Here is a 23,642-nt window from a genome sequence, read left to right on the forward strand (position 1 = left end):
ATATCAATAACCTCAGATATGCAGACGACACCATCCTTATGGCAGAAAGTGAAGAAGAACTAAAGAGCCTCTTGATGAAAGTGAGAGGTGAGTGAAAAAGTTGGCTTAAAGCTCAACATTCAGAAAACTAAGATCATGGCATCCGGTCCCATCACTTCGTGGCAAATAAATGGGTAAACAATGGAAACAGTGACAAGACTTCATTTTCTTGGGCTCCAAAATTACCACAGGTGGTGACTGCAGCCATAAAATTAAAAGACACTTGCTCCTTGGAAGAAAAGCTATAACCAACCTAGACAGCATACTAAAAAGCACAGACATTACTTTGCCAACAAAGGTCCGTCTAGTCAAGGCTATGGTTTTGCCCAGTGGTCATGTATGGATGTGAGTTGGACTATAAAACAAACTGAGCACCAAAGAATTGATGCTTTTGAACTGTGGTGTTGGAGAAGACTCTTGAGAGTCCCTTGGACTGCAAGGACATCCAACCAGTCCATCCTAAAGGAAATTGGTCCTGAATATTCACTGGAAGGACTGATGCTGAAGCTGAAACTCCAATACTTTGGCCACCTGATGCGAAGAACTGACTCATTCGAAAAGACCCTGATGCTGGAAAAGATTGAAGGCAGGAGGTGAAGGGGATGACAGAGGATGAGGTGGTTGGATGGCATCACCGACTCAATCGACATGAGTAAACTCCAGGAGCTGGTGACAGACAGAAGCCTGGCGTGCTACAGGCCATGGGGTAGCAAAGAGTAGTCGCTCATGACTGAGTGACTGAACTGAACTCAGTGACCGTCTTGAGAATTCTTTTCACAATTATAGTGTAAACAAACACAACTTATTTTTTTGAAACATTTTCCATGCCTCTTGTCCATCTGACAAAGACAACCTCAGAGTAATCTTGTCTTAGCACCTAACACTTCCTTGTCTGAAGACATGCTTGGTATTAATACCTATCACTCACCTTCTAGAACAGTCCTTTGGAACACTCTTTCATAAAATCACACAGGGCAATATAACTCTAAACTGCAGGGAGAAAATGACTCTCCTTGAGCCTTCAGAACCAAAGATTAAGGCAGTAGTGAAGTTTCACTATGATGGAGTGAGCACAGTGAAGAAAGCAAACCTAGACAGAGCCAGCCTCACATGTGTGGGGGGCCAAAGGGTGCCATCAAAAAGAGGGGGACCATAGAGATGGATGAGGGATTCTTCCTGTGGGGGACCAATTGGATTTTATTTCACCATCTCTGGTGTTTATCCATTCAGAAAAATCATTGTCAGAAAGTCATTTTATCTTTGTAAGTATCGTGGTGATATTTTTTCAGGAGAGGAACACTTTTACTGAATATATTGTTTAGACACAAAATGGAAGAGTTTGAGTCACTTTCTCTGAAAAATATAGATATGGAGGTAAGGCAATGGCACCCCACTCCAGTACTCTTGCCTGGAAAATCCCATGGATGGAGGAGCCTGGTAGGCTGCAGTCCATGGGGTCACAAAGAGCCGGACATGACTGAGCGGCTTCACTTCCGCTTTCCACTTTCATGCACTTTCATGGAGAAGGAAATGGCAACCCACTCCAATGTTCTTCCTGGAGAATCCCAGGGACAGAGAAGCCTGGTGGGCTGCCATCTGTGGGGTCGCACAGAGTTGGATACGACTGAAGCGACTTAGCAGCACCATCAAGTATAGATAAATCAATTTTTAAGGAAATGAGCAGACTCAATGGCTTATGAACCTTCCATGAAGCCGGTTCTTTAACTGCATTTTGGATAAAGGGCTGCACAAACAGTGAAAAAGACCAAAATTGTCAGTAAGAGCCAAAAACATAACTCTACAGATTGTGATGGTTTCATCCCCATCCTTGTGGCCTTACTCCATGGTCACTCAACAAGGATTCCTGACAGGTGTCTCTAGCTCTCAGAGGTAATATTCAAATTTGCTCATATTTATTCAATAGAAATCAGAATAAAATATCCCTTCACAGATCATCAGAATAATGATAAAGAATTAGAAATTTACAACTAATTTCTTTACTGGTTGAAAGGAAAAATCACATCTCATTGTACTTAGCAGAATGTATTTTTTTCTTCTTCTTGCACTGATGATCATATTGCACCTGATCATATTGTCTTATTTTCTGACTTTCTGGTTGAAAAAAAAAATCCACTGGACAGAAAGGGGGATTATTCAGTTCAGTTCAGTTCAGTCACTCAGTCGTGTCCGACTCTTTGCGACCCCATGAATCACAGCACGCCAGGCCTCCCTGTCCATCACCATCTTCTGGAGTTCACTCAGACTCACATCCATCGAGTCAGTGATGCTATCCAGCCATCTCATCCTCTGTTGTCCCCTTCTCCTCCTGCCCCCAATCCCTCCCAGCATCAGAGTCTTTTCCAATGAGTCAACTCTTCGCATGAGGTGGCCAAAGTACTGGAGTTTCAGCTTCAGCATCAGTCCTTCCAAAGAACACCCAGGACTGATCTCTTTTAGAATGGACTGGTTGGATCTCCTTGCAGTCCAAGGGACTCTCAAGAGTCTTCTCCAACACCACGGTTCAAAAGCATCAATTCTTTGGTGCTCAGTTTGTTTTATAGTCCAACTCACATCCATACATGACCACTGGGCAAAACCATAGCCTTGACTAGACGGACCTTTGTTGGCAAAGTAATGTCTGTGCTTTTTAGTATGCTGTCTAGGTTGGTTATAGCTTTTCTTCCAAGGAGCAAGTGTCTTTTAATTTTATGGCTGCAGTCACCACCTGTGGTAATTTTGGAGCCCAAGAAAATGAAGTCTTGTCACTGTTTCCATTGTTTACCCATCTATTTGCCACGAAGTGATGGGACCGGATGCCATGATCTTAGTTTTCTGAATGTTGAGCTTTAAGCCAACTTTTTCACTCACCTCTCACTTTCATCAAGAGGCTCTTTAGTTCTTCTTCACTTTCTGTCATAAGGATGGTGTCGTCTGCATATCTGAGGTTATTGATATTTCTCCCAGCAATCTTGATTCCAGCTTGTGCTTCATCCAGCTCAGCATTTCACATGATGTATTCTGCATAGAAGTTAAATAAGCAGGGTGACAATATACAGCCTTGATGTACTCTTTTCCTGATTTGGAGCCAGTCTGTTGTTCCATGTCCAGTTCTAACTGTTGCTTCCTGACCTGCATATAGGTTTCTCAAAAGGCAGGTCAGGTGTTCTGGTGTCCCCATCTCTTTCAGAATTTTCCACAGTTTATTGTGATCCACACAGTCAAAGGCTTTGGCATAGCCAATAAAGCAGAAATCGATGTTTTTCTGGAACTCTCTTTCTTTTTCAATGATCCAGCAGATGTTGGCAATTTGATCTCTGGTTCCTCTGCCTTTTCTAAAAGCAGCTTTAACATCTGGAAGTTTGCAGTTCATGTATTGCTAAAGCCTGGCTTGGAGAATTTTGAGCATTACTTTACTAGTGTGTGAGATGAGTGCAATTGTGCAGTAGTTAGAGTATTCTTTGGCATTGCCTTTCTTTGGGATTGGAATGAAAACTGACCTTTTCCAGTCCTGTGGCCACTGCTGAGTTTTCCAAATTTGCTGGCATATTGAGTGCAGCACTTTAACAGCATCATCTTTCAGGATTTGAAATAGGTCAACTGGAGTTCCATCACCTCCACTAGCTTTGTTCATAGTGATGCTTTCTAAGGCCCACTTGACTTCACATTCCAGGATGTCTGGCTCTAGGTGAGTGATCACACCATCGTGAATATCTTGGTCATGAAGATCTTTTTTGTACAGTTCTTCTGTGTATTCTTGCCACCTCTTCTTAATGTCTTCTGCTTCTGTTAGGTCCATAGCATTTCTATCTTTTATCGAGCCCATCTTTACATGAAATGTTCCTTTAGTAAGCATCTGAATGCAGAGTTCCAAAAAATAGCAAGAAGAGATAAGAAAGCCTTCCTCAGTGATCAATGCAAAGAAATAGAGGAAAACAACAGAATGGGAAAGACTAGAGATCTCTTCAAGAAAATTAGAGATACCAAGGGAACACTTTATGCCAAGATGGGCTTGATAAAGGACAGAAATATTATTGTCTGGCTATTAGGAGAACAGAGACACTGAGATTATTCTTATCTTAAATATGATAGGTATCTTCAAAATGAAGGCCTCTCATAAGAACACAGCTATTCATTGAAACATGTATATTACCATATGTAAAATATGTAAAATAGATGACCAGTGCAAGTTTGATGCATAAAGCAGGGCACTCAAAGCTGGTGCTCTGGGACAACCCAGAGGGATGAGGTGGGGACAGAGGTGGGAAGGGGGTTCAGGATGGAGGGACACATGTGCCACCCGTGGCTGATTCATGTTGATGTATGGCAAAACCCACCACAATATTGTAATTATCCTGCAATTAAAATATATAAAGTAATTTTTTAAAAGAACACAGCTATTGAAAATTTCTATGCTTTTGACTAAAAGCATCTACACTAAGATACTTGTTTCAACTTACATAAAGTTATTTGGGCTTCCCAGGTGGCTCAGTGGTAAAGAGTCTGCCTGCCAATGTAGGAGACACAGGACATGAGGATTTCATCCTTGGGTTGGGAAAATCCCCTGGAGTGGAAGGTAGTGTGCTCCAGTATTCTTGCCTGGGAAATCCCATGGACAGAGGAGCCTGGTGGGCTACAGTCCATGCAGTCACAAAAGAGTTGGACATGACTGAGCATATTAAAAAGCAGAGACATTACTTTGCCAACAAAGGTCCGTCTAGTCAAGGCTATGGTTTTTCCAGTGGTCATGTATGGATGTGAGAGTTGGACCATAAAGAAAGCTGAGTGCCAAAGAATTGATGCTTTTGAACTGTGGTGTTGGAGAAGACTCTTGAGAGTCCCTTGGACTGCAAGGAGATCCAACCAGTCCATCCTAAAGGAAATCAGTCCTGAATAGTCCTTGGAAGGACTGATGCTGAAGCTGAAACTCCAATACTTTGGCCACCTGATGCAAAGAACTGACTCATTGGAAAAGACCCTGATGCTGGGAAAGATTGAAGGTGGGAGGAGAAGGGGGCGACAGAGGATGAGATGGTTGGATGGCATCACCAACGCGATCGACATGAGTTTGAGTGAACTCCAGGAATTGGTGATGGACAGGGAAGCCTGGCGTGCTGTAGTCCATGGGGTTGCAAAGATTCAGACACGACTGAGCAACTTTCACAAGCTACACCCCAGAGGATCTTGTTCCATCTGGCTGGGCTCCTGTTCAAGGTGACCTCTGTGCACCAGGGTGAGAACCACTGGACTAGACAATGACAAAGGCCTTTTCAGCTTGAGGTTTTCATGATGTGTACCTCTTGTGAAATAAACAGTCTCTGCCTGCAGGTACAAACAAAACAATGCCTATATAACCTCTGCTTCAGCACTGAACATTCACATTTGATTCATGCCATTCCAAGAGTCTGCTTGAGGAGCTGAGAATCCATAGTTTTGTGCGCGCACACACACACATGCAGAGGTATATACATATAAACAGTTTCTTTGGAAGACAGATTTAAAATTGACTAACAGATTTAATGAGTCACTTTTGATCTCTGGAAATTATTCACTTTGACTATAATACAATAAAAACTATTATCCATCATATAAAAGCCATTTGGGTGAAACTCTCAGCTGCTGGCCTATTCTCTGCCGACTTCCTACTTGGTAGAAAGCGCCAGGCTGTGTTTGATACAGACAGCTACCCCAGGAAGGTAATGTAATCCTGAACATGAACTGCCACAGCTAGTACATCTGGGGGTAGTAGATAATATCAGTTGCACCTAAATCATGTTTGGAAAAGGGATTAAAAAATATTCAATATGCCTCTGGAGGTTGAAATATTGCTGAAACTGCCCCAAGGGTGGAATGGGCAGGCCCAGACACCTCAAGACAGGTCAGGGGCCTGGGGTGGAAGAAGCCTGCCATGCACAGCCTTGGGGCAGCCACCAGCCTGCCACTCAGGGTGTCCACAGATGGAGGGAGGGGATTCTGCAAGGACTGGGCTTTCTTGACTAAAAATAGATTTGGTTTTGGAGGTCATGGCTTCCCTGCTATCTCAGGCAGGAAAGTATCTGTCTACAATGTGGGAAACCTGGGTTCGATTCCTGGGTCAGGAAGATCCCCTGGAGAAGGGAATGGCAACCCACTCCAGTATTCTTGCCTGAAGAATTCCCATGGACAGAACAGCCTGGTTGGCTATAGTCCACGGGGTCGCAAAGAGTCGGACACAGCTGAGCGACTAACACTTGGAGAAAACACAAAGAAGTCAATGCCTTGTGAAGAATGAAGCTGCACTTTCCCCTCTGAATGCCAGCAAAGATGCTTTGGTTAACTACAGATGTCCCAGTCTCAGCACCACAGACATTTACCACTTGATGATTCTCCGCCATGGGCTGTCCAGTGTATTTAGGATGCTGAGCAGCATCCCTGGCCTTGATCCACTAGATGCCCCTAGCCCTTCAAGTTGCCATGATAAGGCAAATGTGTGCTGCTAAGTTTACCCGCTAAGGTCTTCACAATTTCTTACCATCCTACCTCAAAGGGGAACTAAAGAGAACACTGTTCTGAGGCAGTAGAGAACAAAACATATACATAAAAAATATGCACACAAGAAAATACATATGTATATAGTATTATTTTATCCTGCCCTTGTGAATGACAAATATTTCATCACCTGTGTCTGAACTCAAGTCTTTAAAAAGCAAACAGTCTCTTTATAATACTTTCTCATAAGAAATCACTGGCGACTGTAAGAATTAAAGATGTTAAAATTTTAAAAATAAAAAACTAAAAAAAAAAGAAGAAATCACTGGCGAGCAATTTGTTGATTCAGAAATGAATGCAGAGGCCTACAAGGCAATATTTTGCTGGCTTATGTATTCAAATTTCAAAAGAATGGCGGGTGGGCTATGATTTTTCTTATTTACCTGATGGGCAAATTGTACCGTATCATCTCATTAAATTATTAATGGCTGTTCCATTTGTTTCAATAAGTATTTACTACTGATAAAATACCTGGTAGCTTATTTTAAAAAGCCACCCGATGCGAACAGCTGACTCACTGGGAAAGACCCTGATGCTGGGAAATAGTGAAGGCAGGAGGAGAAGGGGATGACAGAGGATGAGCTGGTTGGATGGCATCACTGACTCAATAGACATGAGTTTGTGCAAATTCTGGGAGATAATGAAGGACAGGGAAGCCTGGCTTGCTGCAGTCCATGGGGTCACAGAGTCAGACACAACTTAGTGACTGAACAACAGCTAGTCGCTGGAAAAGGAATAATGAGATAGAAAATAACTATGAGACACAGTCACTGAGCTTGAGAAATGGACAACCAGTTGAGGCAGGAAGGCTTGTAGCCCAAACAGAAAGTGAAAGTCACTCAGTCGTGTCTAACTCTTTGCAACCCCATGGACTGGAGTCTGCCAGGCTCTTCTGTCCATGGGATTCTCCAGGTCAGAGTACTGGAATGGGTAGCAGTTCACTTCTCCAGGGGATCTTCCCAACCCAGGGATTGAACCCAGGTCTCCTGCATTGCAGGATTCTTTACTGTCTGAGCCACTGGGGAAGCCCTTTAGCCCAAAAGTGTTTGTATAATAATATGGAAGGCAGTGTAATGATGAAGGGGTAGTAGAGACAACATGGAATGTCTGAGAGAATTTTATGAAAAGCTAACCTAAAGTAGTCCTTGGTGAGCCTACAGTTAGTCCTTTAAGAATGAACTGGAGTTAGTAGAGGAAGAAATAGAAGGCTTGAAAAGGAAGACTATTCACTTTGATTTACATCAACTTTACATTAACTTCTTAGAAGAACCTATAATGTCTTTATAGTTACAGGGAAGGCTTAAAACTTGGGGAAAGGGGAGAAAGATCAGCCTTCAGGGTGTAACAGTAATGGAAAGAGGAACCTTGGGCTTCCCCAGGGTCAAGCATTACAGGGTTTAACCCTCAATTATACCTCGGTTGCACTGATGGACAAATAAGGCTTAGAGAACTTAGTTGTGGTTTGTTTTCCTTAACCTAAGTTCACACAAATTGAAAATGACAAGGCTAAGGCACAAGTTAAAATCAGACTTCAAACTCATTTCAAACCCGCTGAATGAGAACCTGCATTTTTGTTATTGTTGTTGTTGTTTTAATTTACTTATTTTAATGGAGGAGAATTTTAATAAGATCCCCGAGTATTTCCTGTGTACATTTATATTTGAGCCGTTCTGGTCTAGGAAACTAATGTAAACCTACAATTCTGATAAGCAATCCTGGAAAAAGGAATGGATAATAGACCCCAAACCTTTGTTATTGACTAACATGTGGCGACCATTTTCACTTGTATACAGGCTTTGCCAAAAATAACTAAATATGAGTAAGAACTCATTTAGGTCTCTTGAGAGATTTGAAATGTCAAACTCATAAACCAAGATGCTAAATTTACATTTTTAACCACAGCAAATGAATTATCACATTTCAAGTGATGGAATGAATTTAGAGACCATGAGAGACTCATTCATTCCTTCATTTAGCGCTAATATATTGAGTAGCTGGTGAATACTGAATAATTCAACATGACTGTAAGTAAATAAAAATTATTCCATAAGGATTTCCATATTTAATTTTTAATTTTACTCCTTTATTTATATCAGAATAGAAAAATAGATCAGCTTCAATTTAGTTACTACTTTAAAGGAAATTTCTTGTGTCCAGCCAAGCCTTGTGTCAGAAGTTAAGGCAAAAAAAGCACTTTGTCTCTCTATCACTTAAGCTCTTTTTCCTTCTCATTAATTTTCTGAAGTGGGGTACATTTGGGCCATAGTTCTTTCTGCCTTAATCATAGGTGATGATTAGTTAGGGCCAAGATAGGGTCCCTGAGTCGGAACACCAAACTCCAATTTCTCTAACCACAGTTAATGCTATTTAATTTCTATGTCCTCACATTCCAAGTGGTTAAGGAGCTTCTCCCACCCACTAGATGCTGAGCTAGATACCTGGACCTATATTATCTCATTTAATCCTGCCAAGATCCCTAATGGGCAGGTATTAACATTCTCATATTTTTGCAGGGGATATACGGTTGTTTCAAGAATCAAATAATACTCGAAAGTGCTTTGCAAACTGTCAATCTGGAGATTTGCAAATGCTCATTATTCCTCTTGGTAATAGCTGGTTTTCAGTGTTGAATAAACAAATATGCTTGAACCACATCGTAAAACAACTTTAAGCAGCATCTTGAAGGAGAGTTACCTTTACCTTACCACCCTCCCTTACCACCCCCAGCACTGATCTACAGGACTTTAGTCTAGAGGTACAAAGGCAGCATGGTGGCCTTTGCCAAGTGTGTTTCCAGATGAGTTTCTAGAATAAAAGAGAAACTGGAACCACTTCATTTGATGAGCTGAACCATTATAATTGGGTAAGATCCTCATTGGCTGGAACCCTCTAGAGCCTTATTCAGCAGATCAGGGCAAGAAAATCATCTCCCTCCTGGGTGAAGTTTGTAGGGGGACCTTGGCATGGCATGCGTGCTTGGTTGTGTCCGACTCTGCAACCCACGGACTGTAGCACACCAGGCTCCTCTGTCCATGGGGATTCTCCAGGCAAGAATACTGGAGTGGGTAGCCATGCCCTTCTCCAGGGGATCTTCCTGACCCAGGGATTAAACCCATGTCTCTTTGTCTCCTGCACTGGCAGGCAGGTTCTTTACCAGTAAGCCACCTGGGAAGCAGGGACCTTGGGTCTCCTTGATCTTCCAGAAGCGACCGGCCATACTGAGCATGAGTTGGAAAGCCTGCCCATTTCGCTCCTCTCAGCCTTAAATCTGATGCCACCAACCAAGAGCAGCTTAGCTCTGGACAGCCATGTGAAAGGGTCACAGGATCGAGAAATAAATCTCTCTACCAAGCCAGGATATTCATCCTAACACCTAAGTTCGCAAAAACTCCCTCACAGATAAAGCTAGCCACACCCCCAGCTGGCTGGGCCACACAATGGTATTTCCTCTGGTGACCTCTCACACCGTCTTCCTAGAGATGGGTCCCTTCACAGTGGAAATGACATAAATGGCTCCTGCGCCTGGATATGGACTCGACCTATGGGCCCTGTTCAGGAAGGAAATGGAGACCTCTGAGGAAAGCATGTGAGAAGAGCTACAATTCAACCTGTGATCAGCAGATCTTTAGTAAGAAAGGGTCTGGCCCAGATTTTTTCATGGACTGGAGTCCTCCTATGTTGCCCTGACAGCCACTCCAAAGGAATGCACAGTGCAAACGTCCCTGCTGTCTTCTCTGAACACTGCTTCTCCTTGAAATGTATTTTCCCTTCAGCTTTTGGAAGTAGGCAATTTCCAGAGTAGGATTTCCTGGTGGCACAGTGGTTAAGAACCTGCCTGCCAATGCAGGAGACACAAGAGATGCAGGTTTGATCCCTGGGGTGGGAAAATCCCCTGGAGGAGGAAATGGCAACCCACTCCAGTATTCTTGCCTGGAAAATTCCATGGGCAGAGGAGCCTGGCAGGCCATGGGGTCGCAAAAGAGTCATGCATGACTGAGCAATGGAGCACAAACACAGCACAATTTCCACAGAGCAACACCTAAGTCAGCAATCTGGGACTATGAGTCATTTTAAAAACTATCTCATGGACTGAGTTTCATTGACTTCTTTTCCTAGCCTTTTTCTATGCTCTTATCGCATGTTATAATTATGTCTAGACCATGGAAGCAACGACGTGTCTCTGTGACTCATTTCTGCATTGCCAGAGTTTACCCGGGGCTTATCTCCTTAGCCAAACACAAATATCCCTTGGGTGAATAAATAAGGGTCCTTTTCTTTTTCTTTTAAAGGCAGAATTTGATAAAGCAGATGGGGGAAAAGATCATCTATAAAGACATGAAAAAGGTAGAAGCTTTTCAGAATTTTAATATTGTTTCAGGAATAAGAACCTGGTCTATTTCCACGTGAATAAAATCCATTATTTTCCTGGCTGTTTTCCCCAATAAGCAGCAAAGTAGATACAAGATGCTGACCTCGCTGCTCTATGCATTTTGTCCCAGTGGCACAGAACACCCAGGGCTGCTACAGGAGGGGCTGGAGGCCTTCATGTCCTTGTGCAAGCTCTTCCTTTCAGGGCTCTCCTCTGCGCCCAGCCCTAACCAAGACTGAAACCACTCCTTCCTATTCTAAGGGCAATGGCTGCTGACACGGAGCCCAGGGCTACCCAGCTCCATCCTTCACTCATACACACAAGGCGATCTACAACAAAACAGAAAGCTGGCTAACGGAGCTTGTGATTGGCCCAGGCTGCCCCGAACTTCAAAATGGTGCTTGTTTTAAAAGCCATTTCTTTTGAGTCCACCGCTCACTGCTTCTTAAGAGTCCATTTTACTACTCGGCTTGGATAAAAAGGACAAATCAAAGTTCCCACCCAATTATAATTCCCCCGAGGGTTGTTCAAAATTTCCCATGTCAGCCAGAAACACAAATCGACCCTATAACCACTGAGTAATTTATGATACTGTCAGGAAACCCACGATTGGATTACACCAATGAAGCCTTTATTGTAACAGTAAATGCCCAGATATAATAATACCTCATGTTCATGGAACGCTTACTATGTGCCAATCACTAGACTAGGCACTTTACAAGCATTTTCCTTTTTGATGAGAAATGCAAAATATATTCTCCTCTGTCAGCTTAAGAGCTATCCTCATGGGTAGGCAAAGTCCTTAAGTAGTGTGTCCAAAAATCTAAAACATAAAGTGAATTAAGTTTTAAGTAGACTTTGTAAATAGCTTTATCAGATTTTTCCAGAATGCCTATGTCACATACAGAGAATATATCCAGTCTTTAGCTTCATTCACTTTCTCAGGCTACTCTGTGTCCTCTTTATTATTTACCTATCCATTGTCAAAAAATTTACCAGTCTTTCTAACAATAACCTAGTTTATGATTTGCCAGTGTCAGAGAATGAAAGAATTCTGAATATCACAGCCTTAAAAAATACTCAGTAAAAGTAATTTCAGCAAATCCTACTAGCTTTAACTTCGTACCTCATCAAGATGAATTGTGTTCTTTCAAAACTTTTCAACTTACGCACAAATAGATACTCCTCACTTACATGGACTCACTTTATATATTTAAATAAAATTAAGGAGGGACTTCCTTAGTGGTACAATGGATAAATATTCACCTGCCAGTGCAGGGGACATGGGTTTGATCCCTAGTCTGGGAAGATTCCACATGCTGCAGAGCAACTAAGCCTGTGTACCACAACCACTGACCCTGCACTCTAGGGCCCAGGCCCCACAAGAGAAGCCACTGCAATGAGAAGCCTGCACACTGCAACAAAGTATAGCCCTGACTCACTGCAACTAGAGAAAGCCCGCGAGCAGCAACAAAGACCCAGTGCGACCAAAAATAAAATCAATTAAAAATAAATTATTTTTTAAAATAAAATAAATGAGTTATCTATATATTAGGACATTCAGGAAAAAAAAATTTACTCTAAGGGATAAATCAGTGAGCCCATGGAAGCTGCCATGACAATCCACTGGTTTCCACATGAGCATATCTTTTCTTCAGAGGTGTCCCTGAGGTCATCTCAGATACATCTGTGTGAATTCAGGTCTGGCCCTTCAAGACAACCCAGTCTAAGTCTATACTGGCTCAGCTAGAGAAAATATCGGCATGGAAATATCTTAAGGCAGCTTCCTTGGCGGCCCTAGAGGCACCTGACTCATTGGAAGAGACCGCAATGCTGGGAAAGATTGAAGGCAAAAGGAGAAGAGGGCAGCAGAGTATGAGATAGCTGGATGGCATCACCGACTTAATGAACTTGAACAAACTCTGGGAGATAGTGGAGGACTGGTGTGCTGCAGTCCATGGGGTCACAGAGTTGGACATGACTTAGTGAGTGAACAACAATGACACGAGGCATCAGCCACCCTCTATGATGGCGGCCTACAGCCTGGCCAGGTTTGAGTGTAAAACCACCACCTCGATTAGTCTTGAATATTCATACAGGACTGATGCTGAAGCTGAAGCCCCAATACTCTGGCCACCAGATGCAAAGAACTGACTCATTGGAAAAGACCCTGATGCTGGGAAAGGAAGGCAGGATGAGAAGGGGACAACAGAAGATGAGATGGTTGGATGGCATCACTAACATGATGGACATGAGTTTGAGCAAGCTCCTGGAGTTGGTGATGGACAGGGAAGCCTGGTGTGCTGCAGTCCATGGGGTTGCAAAGAGTTGGACATGACTGAGCAACTGAACCGAATTGAACGGAGTCTCCAAACCCAAAAGGAAACCTCAGAAGTAATGGAATCACTCGAAAAGCTGGAGCCGAAAAGACCCAAAATAAGAGGGCAGCAGGGGAAACTGTGCTCTAGTCCTAGGCCAAAGCCCTCTGCCCAGGTGATGTGGGGCCACCCCTTTTACCACTCTCCACTCCAATTTCCTCATCTGCAGAATGGGGATGAAACAATATAAACTTCAGGGTCATATGTGACTATAAAACGTTCCTGAGGTTTGTGGTCAGCATTTAGAGATTTGAACGCATCTGCCTTAGAGTGGCTCAAAAAGCCAGAAGAAATTAGCACACATCATCTCGAGTATATCTCTGCGCTATGTGTTTGTGTGCTTAGTCACTCAGTTGTGTCTGACTCTTTGCGACCCCATGGACGGTAGCCCGCCAGGCTCCAATGTCCATGGGGGTTCTCCAGGCAAGAATACTGGAGTGGGTTGCCATGCCTTCTTCCAGGGATCAAACCCAGGTCTCCCGCATTGCAGGCAGATCCTTTACCATCTGAGCCACCAGAGAAGGAAAGGCAGAAAAGAACTGCATTTATGTCTGGAGTCAAGAGCCAATCATCAATGATCACTCCTATTCTTTGCCTTCAAGGACAAGACATTGACTCTCACTGGTTTCCATGTTTCTGTTGAGTGTGTGTATGTCTGTTTGTGTGTGTGTCAGGGGGGTGCGGTTTGACCTATGATACTACTTCACTTTGCCTATTAAAAATGAGACCACAAAAATCTAAAGTCATATGAACAACTTTTCCCCCTTCTATTTCTTCTGTGGACACAATGACCCTAAATGTTTCTGATACTCTGACTGGACCTTGCCTTCATAAAATATACATGACATCAGCCTCTCTCTCTCAAAAACAAAATTCCTTCAGTGTTATTCTCTAGAGGAAAAATACTGCCCCAAACTTTAACCTGGCATTCAAAGACTCAAACTCTTCACCCTGCCCCCAATAGGACTCTTCCAACAGCCACCCTCCTGGGCCCCTCCATTGGCACCCTGGGCTCTAGCCAGCATTGTCTAGAATCCCTAAGCTGTCTTGCCAATTCCTGCCAACAGGTTTCTGCTAGCCCCACTCCCGAGGAACGCCTCGCTCTTCTTTGATGCATAATCCACTGATCTGTCAAGGCGGCTTAAAGACCACCACCCTGAAGCAAGGTTTCTTGTCTACTCAAAAACCAGAGTCAGTTCTTCCTCCTCCACATCCCAAAGTACTTCTCTAACCCACCAATCATGCACCTATCCATCAACAAGTGTTTATTCACTCTCATGCCTCTGCCCTTTGCCAGGAGCTTGAGACACAGAACTACAAAACCCATGAAAGCAACAATGTGGACCCTTATCTCAGATGCAAATAAGACAAGCAGTGGTTAAAAAACAACTGTCAGGCAGTATGCCCCAAAGGTCCACATTGTAACCATCATGCCATTCTAACATCCTGGATTATTATAATGTTTTTATGTTCTAATACATTGCCAGGCACAATGCTGATGGTTTGTGTGAAACATTTTATTTTGCTCTCCCATGTTTCTATGCAAGAAGTACATTATTTCTAACTCATTGGGAAAGACCCTGATGCTGGGTAAGATTGAAGGCAGAAGGAGAAGAGAGTGGCAGAGCATGAGATGGTTGGATGGCATCACTGACTCAAAGGACATGAGTTTGAGCAAACTCTGGGAAATGGTGAAGGACATGGAAACCTGGTGTGCTGTAGTCCATGGGGTCACAAACAGTTGGACATGACTTAGTGACTGAACAACAACAAATACATTATTAGCCCTGTTTTACAACTGTGGTGTTGGAGAAGACTCCTGAGAGTCTCTTGGACTGCAAGGAGATCAAACCAGTCAATCCTAAAGGAAATAAATCCTGAATATTCATTAGAAGGACTGATGCTGAAGCTGAAGCTCCAATACTTTGGTTACCTGATGCAAAGAGCCAACTCATAGGAAAAGACACTGATGCTGGGAAAGACTGAAGGCAAGAGCAGAAGGGGACGGCAGAGGACGAGATGGTGGGATGGTATCACTGACTCAATGGACATGAATTTGAGCCAAGTCTGGGAGATGGCAGAGGACAGGGAAGCCTGATGTACTGCAGTCCATGGGGTTGCAGAGAATTGAACACAACTGAACAAAGCAACAACAACAAATGAACTAAAGCTAAGAAACATGTTCAAGAATTACAGTTCTTTACATAATCAAATGACTAGAAGGTACCTTGTGTATCTATTTCCCAGAATTCTCTGAACTCCTCAGAAATTATCCCAATAATAAATCATCAGGTGGTAAGACAGTCCTCTCTGCAGGTAAGGGAGGGAGAGGGGATTCATCACGGGGAAGAGAAGAAAAGGAGAGAGGAGAAAAATGGAGCCTTAAGTTTACTGTTAAGAACACATCCCTGGAAATGTCTTCTTTTACTCTGTATATCATAAAGTTTTTGTACCCAACTAAGAAAATTAAAATACAACTTTTAACATATTTCACAAGTATTTGGAAACTGTATTTTGTCACATGGGAAGTTTCTAAAAAAACTAAAGAATTTTTCCCATGAAATAAGCATAAGCAGAATAGAAATTTGAAGGGGCTAGTTGGAACAGGTGAGAACTCATATAACCAAAACGTTTTGGAAGACATATGTTTAACATTCACATATCCCCAATGGCATCAGGTGACAAAATGTCATGATCTACATGTTAGATTAAAATCTAGCCTAGACTTACTGTGAACCCATTTGAAAAAAGGTACAGGGCTCCACAAGGGATGTCATAAGTGAGAAATATAAAAAAGAATGATACCAAAGAATCTATGGATGTCTACTAAATTTGTCAGTTTTCTAATAAAAAGCTTGGCAATGGTAGATGTAATGGCCTTTATTTCAGGAAGCCTTTCTCTAAAGTCTCTCAGGTCTGGCATTGGTGTCCCTCCTTTGGGTACAGTGTACCCAGAGTTTCCTCCCACGAACAGAGAAAATATTTACCTACTGGAACTCTCTGCTAAACTATAAGCTCCAAGGAGGAGGGGGACTGTTCCTGTTCATATTGCCTTTATGAAGCATACACTAAGTTACTTTTGCATGACCTCTCCAAAAAATCTACATCTCAGATACGTGAGGATAAAGGAAACAGGAGGTATAATGGGTCTGTCAAGTGTCCATCATATAGGAGCATAAAACAAAGGTGAACAAGTATTTGAGATCTAGTTTATCAAAATTCATACCATTAAATTTAAACCAATGAAGTGCAATACAGACCAGAATAATGAGTCATGTCCAGTTGGGTAAAATATAATATATATCTGGCTCTGCTCTTATTTATAAATTATCTTCCAGTTGAAAGCGTTAGTCACTCAGTCCTGTCTGACTGTTTGTGATTATGCATTGTAGCCCGCCAGGCTCCTCTGTCCATGGGATTCTCTAGGCAAAAATACTGAGTGGGCTGCCATTCCCTTCTCCAGGGGATCTTCCTGACTCAGGGATTGAACCCAGGTCTCCTGCATTGCAGGCAGATTCTTTACCATCTGAGCCACCAAGGAAGCCCAGAAATTATCTTAAGAAATTATCTTGCAGAATTCTTTATCATATATCAGAATGAATATCTATAGTATTATTTAAGCTTTCAAGTAGGGTTAAAAGTTGATTATCAGTGAAGCAGCTGACAAATATTTATTGGGAATTCATTATCTGCAAGATCCTGTAGTCAGTGGTGGGTGATGGAGCAGTGGGAACCAAAGGTCTCTGCCTAACTTAGGGTGATTAAATCATCGAGGGAGACATATTGTATGCTCAATTGACTAGACAACCAGGTATATACTGGAGTAAGTAATTGCTACGAGTTGGACTGTGGCCCCTAAACTTCGTATGTTGAAGTCTTAATCCCAAATATTTCAGAATGCAACCTTAAAGGTCACTGCAGCTATAACTGGCTATGATAAAGTCATATTGGAGTCGAGTGGGCCCTTAATCCAATATGACTGGTGCCCTTTTAAGAAGGGGCAATTTGGCACTTCCTGGGCCATGCAGTGGTTAAGGCTCAGGATTCCCAATGTCAGTGGCATGGGTTTGATCCCTGATGGGGGAACTAAGATCCTGCATGCCATGTGGGGCAGCCAAAAAATTTATGCCAAGAAGGGGAAATTTGAACACGAAGATAAACACACAGGAAAAATGTCATGTGAAGAGATACAGGAAGAAAACAGCCACCAACAACCTAAGGAGAAAGGCCTGGAACACACGCTTCCCTCACAGCCCTCAAAAGGAATCAACTCTGCTGACACCTTGATTGAAGACTTCCAGCCTCAGTAGTAATGAATTTGCCTGCCAATACAGGAAACACAGGTTCGATCCCTGGGTAGGGAAGGTCCCCTGGAGGAGGGCACGGCAACCCACTATAGTATTCTTGCTTGGAGAATCCCATGGACAGAGGAGCCTGGCAGGCTGCAGTCCATTGGGTCACAAAGAGTCAGACACAACTGAGCAACTAAACAACAACAGTCTCCAGAAATGTACAATACATTCCTTTCCTGTAGGTCACCTAGTTTATGGGCCCTTGCTGCAGCAGCCCTAGCAAATCAATGCAGTGATAAATGCTAAATTCTTCCCACAGATGAAAGTTTTTCAAGCTGGGCACTGCTGAGATTTGGGACCAGACAACTCTACGTGGTGGGGGCCCATCCTGCACCTTGTAGGATGTAGCAGCATCCCCAGCCTCTATCCACATATGCATCACACACACACACACACACACACACACACACACACACACACACTCCTCTTTCCCTGGAACCTGCACTGTACCAGTGACTATTGTCAAAGAGGAAACAAGTCATAGAAATTCTAAGGAAAAAGTAAAAAGTTTAGCTCAGATTCCACTTACAACTTCCCCAATGGCAAATAAAGTAGAAGATTTTCAAAAATATAGACCCTCACGTTCTATAAATGAAGCCCAAAAGTGAAATCCCATTTCTCTACCTCTAGAAGAGAAGGGCTACATAGTAAGGCTGAGATCTAACTGGAACCTTTATCAAACTATTATAAAACTATAATGAGATGACCCATTGAAAGGGATTATTTCACAAATTAACTCCCACAGCCAAAAGAAGGCCAATCAGAGTCAGAAAAGCAAATCAGTGATTTGGAGCTTCAGTTTCAGCTAACTTGAAGTCAGAGTATGCTGAAATTGAAGTTCAAGGAAAGGTCAATTTTTCTGGGTTTGTATATTTTTATAGGTGGGACCAGAGGAAAGAAACAAGAGCTCCAACATTGTATGGTATAACAGAGGAGAAGAAATTACTGCATTGTAATTTCTTGAAGACTCTGGAATGCATTCTATTCAATTCTCTTATATGTCATTTGGTTCACTAATCAAACTTTTGAATCAAGTTTGGAGGACTGAGAGGCTTCTTAAAATTCAATTAAAATGATGTGAAAAGGTCCACATCATGATAGGTTCCATTTACAGATGCACTTACCAGGAAGACTTTTCTCTTTTTATCTTAAAACAGAGTTCAGGAAATGCTAGCTTAATTTTCTCTTTGTTTCAATATTTTATGATTATCTCCCAATGCACAGTCTCTGAAAGCATCATTAGATTCTTGACTTGATGCGATTTCAAATGATGTGAAAGATTTTATTTGCATGAATTCTACACGCTGAAAGTTTTCTCTTTTTTCTTTTTGTGTCTAGAAAAATAGTTGTAATGTATAAAAGTATATTCCAATCCTCTATATCAACACATGTATACTGAGAACTAATGAAAAAATATCTCTCTAAGTTATTGAGTGTTATTGAAAGAATTATTCTTCATGATCACTGCAGAATTCCCTTTCTTCAAATAATGGACTTATACTAACAGAAGTAAAAAAAAAAAAATTCAAACAGCAGACACCTTAGTCCTTACATATTCAAGTAAGTAAAGCAAATCTATCACATTATGAATGAAAGCATCCTCAAATTTCTCCATGCTTTTGTTTCCATATCATCAGAAATCCATTTTTGTAAGTGATGCTAAAGTCTCAGGAAAATATACTAACAGAACTCATTTACTTTCTCAGGTCAAAGTAATAAACAAAAATACCATTTTTTTTGTTTTGGTCCTTTCAGTATGCTATTCCTTTCTCAAAAACCTGATGTTTATACTGTACTTAGGTTTTAAAATACCATGGACACCCAAATGTCATCTATTCTATGATTTTTTTGTTCTAACATAAGTGGCATGTTTTAGAACGAACAGGCTATGCTAGCATGTTATTTGTTTAAATGCTGATAAGCATATTTTGTGAAATGGCTGTAAATAAATGCTTATACGCATACTTTGTTGAGCAGCTATAAATGTGTTTCAGTCTACTGGGTGCTGTTTAGATGCTTATATTTCTGTAATTCAAAGATAAAATCTACCAGGATCATAAACTGTCAGGCCCTTCTGGTGACAGTATAAATGACCACTAGCCTACTGGCTTGATTAGACAAGTGTTTGGGGCTCATAATTGAAGAATTTCATTTTTATCACAAAATGGGCTAGAGCACATAAGTGTCTCCTCTTAAATTTGGAGATGTAAATAACTAAAGGACTCCTCTGATGGGACAAAAGTAGTGAGAAGAACTCAAATACCAGGTTTAAATATCAAGTCTTGGAGTTGCTGAATATCGATCCTCAGTGTGGTGTTTTCACACGTGGTCATTAAGAGCAGTGTTAATCCAATTATAGAAACATTTTTTTTATGAAGAAAAAAATCCAATCTGGTAGCTTTACGTTTTGGAAAGCAAAAACACTTACCTTCTTGAAAACAAACTTATGCTTACCAAAGGTGAAAGGTTGGGGAGAGGAATAAATTAGGAATTTGGAAGTAACATATACACACTACTATATATAAAATAGACAACCAGCAAGGATCTACTATAGAGCACAGGGAATGCTACTCAACATTTTGTAATAACCTATAAGGGAAAAGAATCTGAAAAAGACAGCATATAATATATCTATTATATATACACACACACACATATATATATAAATATATAAAACTGAATCACTTAGCTGTACATCTGAAACTAGCACAACACTGTAAATAACTATACTTCAGTTTTTTAAAAAAGGAGGGGGAAAAGAAGCACCCATGTTCAATCATCCTACACATTCTGTCCCCCACCAAAAAAGGGCAGAAGGATCACCATAGTTTCTAAAATCTGATAGCCACAGCAATTGCTGAAGAATTTTAGCAATACAATTCACGCACACGTTGCTTTGCTATTAAGAATTTGGGAGGTGTGCTTTTGGCCACCTTTGTGCATGACACTAGAAATCCAGTCAGCATCTGTCTTCCTTTCTCTCTATTGCCCCCATCCTCGGGCTTAACTTCCTAGATTGATCTGTACCAGTTGTCAATGAATACTTTGAGTGAGGCATGCTGCTCAGGTGATAGGTTTGTTCCCCAAATGATGTTTGAAAGCAAAGATCACGACGTGGTCCCCATAAACACAAGCCCACATCAGCAGCGAGAAAAAGTGACAGGAACTATTAGTGAGAGGTGATGATCTGCTCTGAGCAGTAATGCTTTTGATCATGTGATTCATTGTGTTTGCTCAACAACATGGTGTTGTGTGTCCTGAGAGGAAGGACTTCAATATATATTTACTCAAAGCTCTTAATTCATACTTCCTTTCCTTTTAATTGGCATCTTATGATCTAAAATTAGCTGGTGAACAGAATCGACAGAAGTGTCTCATGATCAGAGCAAACTCGCTCGGCTGAGTTGGCAATAATTAGACCCACCGCTGCCCGCAGATGAACAGACACCTGGAGACCTGGCTTATTTCTCCCCTGGGGCCTTCTCTCCATGTTTAGAGAGTGATTTTTAAAATGTGATGGATAGTCATATTAATTATCATTCCCTAAGCCAGAGTTCGGTTCGGAGTTCCAGGGTAAAAATGAAGTTAAACATACTTGCCCCTACCCTTACTGGGTTAAAAAGCTTCCACAACAAGAAATTCTTTTGTAAATCCGAGACAATTGGAACATTCCAGTCCACCAGTAAGCTAGATATCATTTACTCCAGGAATAAAAGGTCACATGTCTAAAATCCCACATTTGCTCTAGGCATTCCTCTTCCCTCTCTTCTTTGTTTGGGCAGTAACTAGATACTAGTACGATGCCAGTGAAACGAGTGAGGAAAATAAATGCTCCCACAAATGCTAAACCCAGATTTTATCTGCTATTCCTTCTTGCTCTCTCTCTCTCCTGCTCTCTCTCAACTACAAGGACTGAAAATAATCCAGATTTTTCCGAATTCACTCTCACCTTGACAACGCTAACACTACAAGCAGCAGTCAACTTTTACAAGATACTCTTATTGTGTAACATGGCCAGGCTGCCAAAAAAACATGCTATAACGAATCAGATAACAAAAGGCGAAGAGACAACCTTCACCTGCCACGTAGCTAGCAGTGAATACACTTTTTCTTTCCATGACATTTGCTGGCACAAAGGGGTTTGGCTTAAGGCGGATAAGACTAACCTTCAATTTGTCATAGCGCTCACTCAAAGCTGCCACCTGATGATCTCGGTGCCGCCCGACCAGTTTACACAAGGCACAGATTAACTGGTCATCGGTCACGCAGTACATATTCACCTTCTCATCCTCGTGTTCCAGGCACATCAGCCCCCGGATGTGCGAGTCCGGGATGGGCTCAATGAGACGGTGGCCTGTGAAGGGCTTCTTGTTCGGGTGAGTGGCTTTTAGGCACTCGTCACAGTAGGACACTTCGCAAGTGACACAGGTCTTCACGGCATCCTGGGCAGGATCCTGGTCACAGAACTGGCAGAGGACTTTCTCGGCCGAGGTCATGCTGTTGGCGTCGAATGCCCGCTCGCGGCGGGTCTCGCTGGGGGAATTGGGCCCGCTCACTGAAGCTTTCTGGAACCTGTCGATGATGTTCTGGAGGGTGACGTTGCGCTTGAGCCCGTCTAGACCTCGCTGGCTGAGCGTGATGACATGTCGGCAGGTGGGGCACTGGAAGGCGGTGATGGACTCCACGGACTCGTTGGTGGCGCAGTGTGACACCAGGATGCGGTGGGCACAGTTGAAGCAGAGGCTGTGTGCGCAGGGGAGCAGGAGAGGGTCCTCGAAGAGCTCCAGACAAATAGGGCAGGTCAGCTCCGACTCCAGTGTTTCCATCTTCAGGCAAAGCTCTCCTGGGTCATCAGCAAAATCCAAGGAAGCTGATCAGCTATCTGGAAACAGAAAGTAAGATGTGATTAGGCGTGAGGGGGTCAGCCATGGGGGGCTGTCAGCTTTGAGTGCATCTCAGAATAATTCCACACACAGGTCATGGGAGGGTAAATGTGTGTACATTCCAAATAATTCTCTATTCACTGGGGAAATAAGGCGGGGGGCAGGGCGGCGGGGGGTGGGGGGGAGAAAACCCAAAGCCAGCATATCAGCTAACATCTCCTCAAGGTTCCTGTCGCCAAAAGCAGCATTTTTTTTTAATTTAATGTATTTTTTCTTTTTTGCAATTTTGTTCTTTAAAGGGACTCCCTCCAAACCGGCAAGTTCTTGAAACCATAATTTCCATATCTAATCACAATAATCTTATTGTGTTATGACCAAGTTCTCCTTGTGTTTTAAAACAAAAATGTAGAAACAGTAATTAATGAACTACAGTCTTTTATGACCTTGCATTTATGAGTTGACACGTTAAGTATATGTGCTTTAAGGGCTGCTACTCTGTGATACTGAACCAGGCTTCAGAGGAGAAAGGCAGTTATTGTAGAGTGAAATGTGTATGAAATCAATTGCGTGGTTTCACTGGCAATCATAACGCTGCAACCGGGGATGTTAGTTTCCCAAATACACCCCCAAGAAAAAAAACAAGTGACTTTCACAAAGATGATTGTGATAGAGGGAACGTTGCTGGCATGTATTTGTTACTCTACTGAATAATTCTATTGTTTAATCCAGCAGTGGGACGTGGGTGGGCAGAGAGAAGTGGAGAAAAATATCTGGGGGCCTTTTTAGTGACTGCGGTGAGCTGAGGACCAGTGAGTACCAACAATGTGGTTCATGAGAACAAGGATCGTAGTGGCTACAATATTCATTTGCTAAGTTATAACAATGGTGACGATTACAGTTTAGAAAGCACTTGAAGGTAGTCGCGCTCCACCGAGGAAATTTAAAGGGCTGCCAACGGACCATAAGCAACCCTCCCAGCCTAAAATCTCCCATCAAGGGGTTGTCACTGTAGCCAGCGACAGGCAGGGCTAGCAGGAGTCCAGCCTCACACTCAGAGCCACGTTGGCCTGGGCACGACCTCTGGCAGCTTTGTTGC

General features: G+C 42.4%; 1 protein-coding gene across 5 annotated transcripts in view; it reads right to left on the reverse strand.

Annotated features, from left to right (window-relative positions):
* MID1 (midline 1) overlaps positions 1 to 23,642 on the reverse strand; it is a 413,412-nt gene that overhangs the window by 118,918 nt on the left and 270,852 nt on the right. For 3 of the 5 annotated variants that reach the window (XM_070289738.1, XM_070289737.1, XM_070289739.1), the window contains exon 2: positions 21,830 to 22,545. In XM_070289738.1, the coding sequence (XP_070145839.1) occupies positions 21,830 to 22,489 (660 nt within the window). In that variant the 5' untranslated portion in view covers positions 22,490 to 22,545. The remainder of the gene's footprint in view (positions 1 to 21,829; positions 22,546 to 23,642) is intronic. The other 2 variants (XM_070289740.1, XM_070289741.1) reach the window with 1 other exon arrangement.

Source organism: Ovis canadensis, chromosome X (assembly GCF_042477335.2).
Source record: "Ovis canadensis isolate MfBH-ARS-UI-01 breed Bighorn chromosome X, ARS-UI_OviCan_v2, whole genome shotgun sequence".
In the NCBI taxonomy this organism is placed as follows: Eukaryota; Metazoa; Chordata; class Mammalia; order Artiodactyla; family Bovidae; genus Ovis; species Ovis canadensis.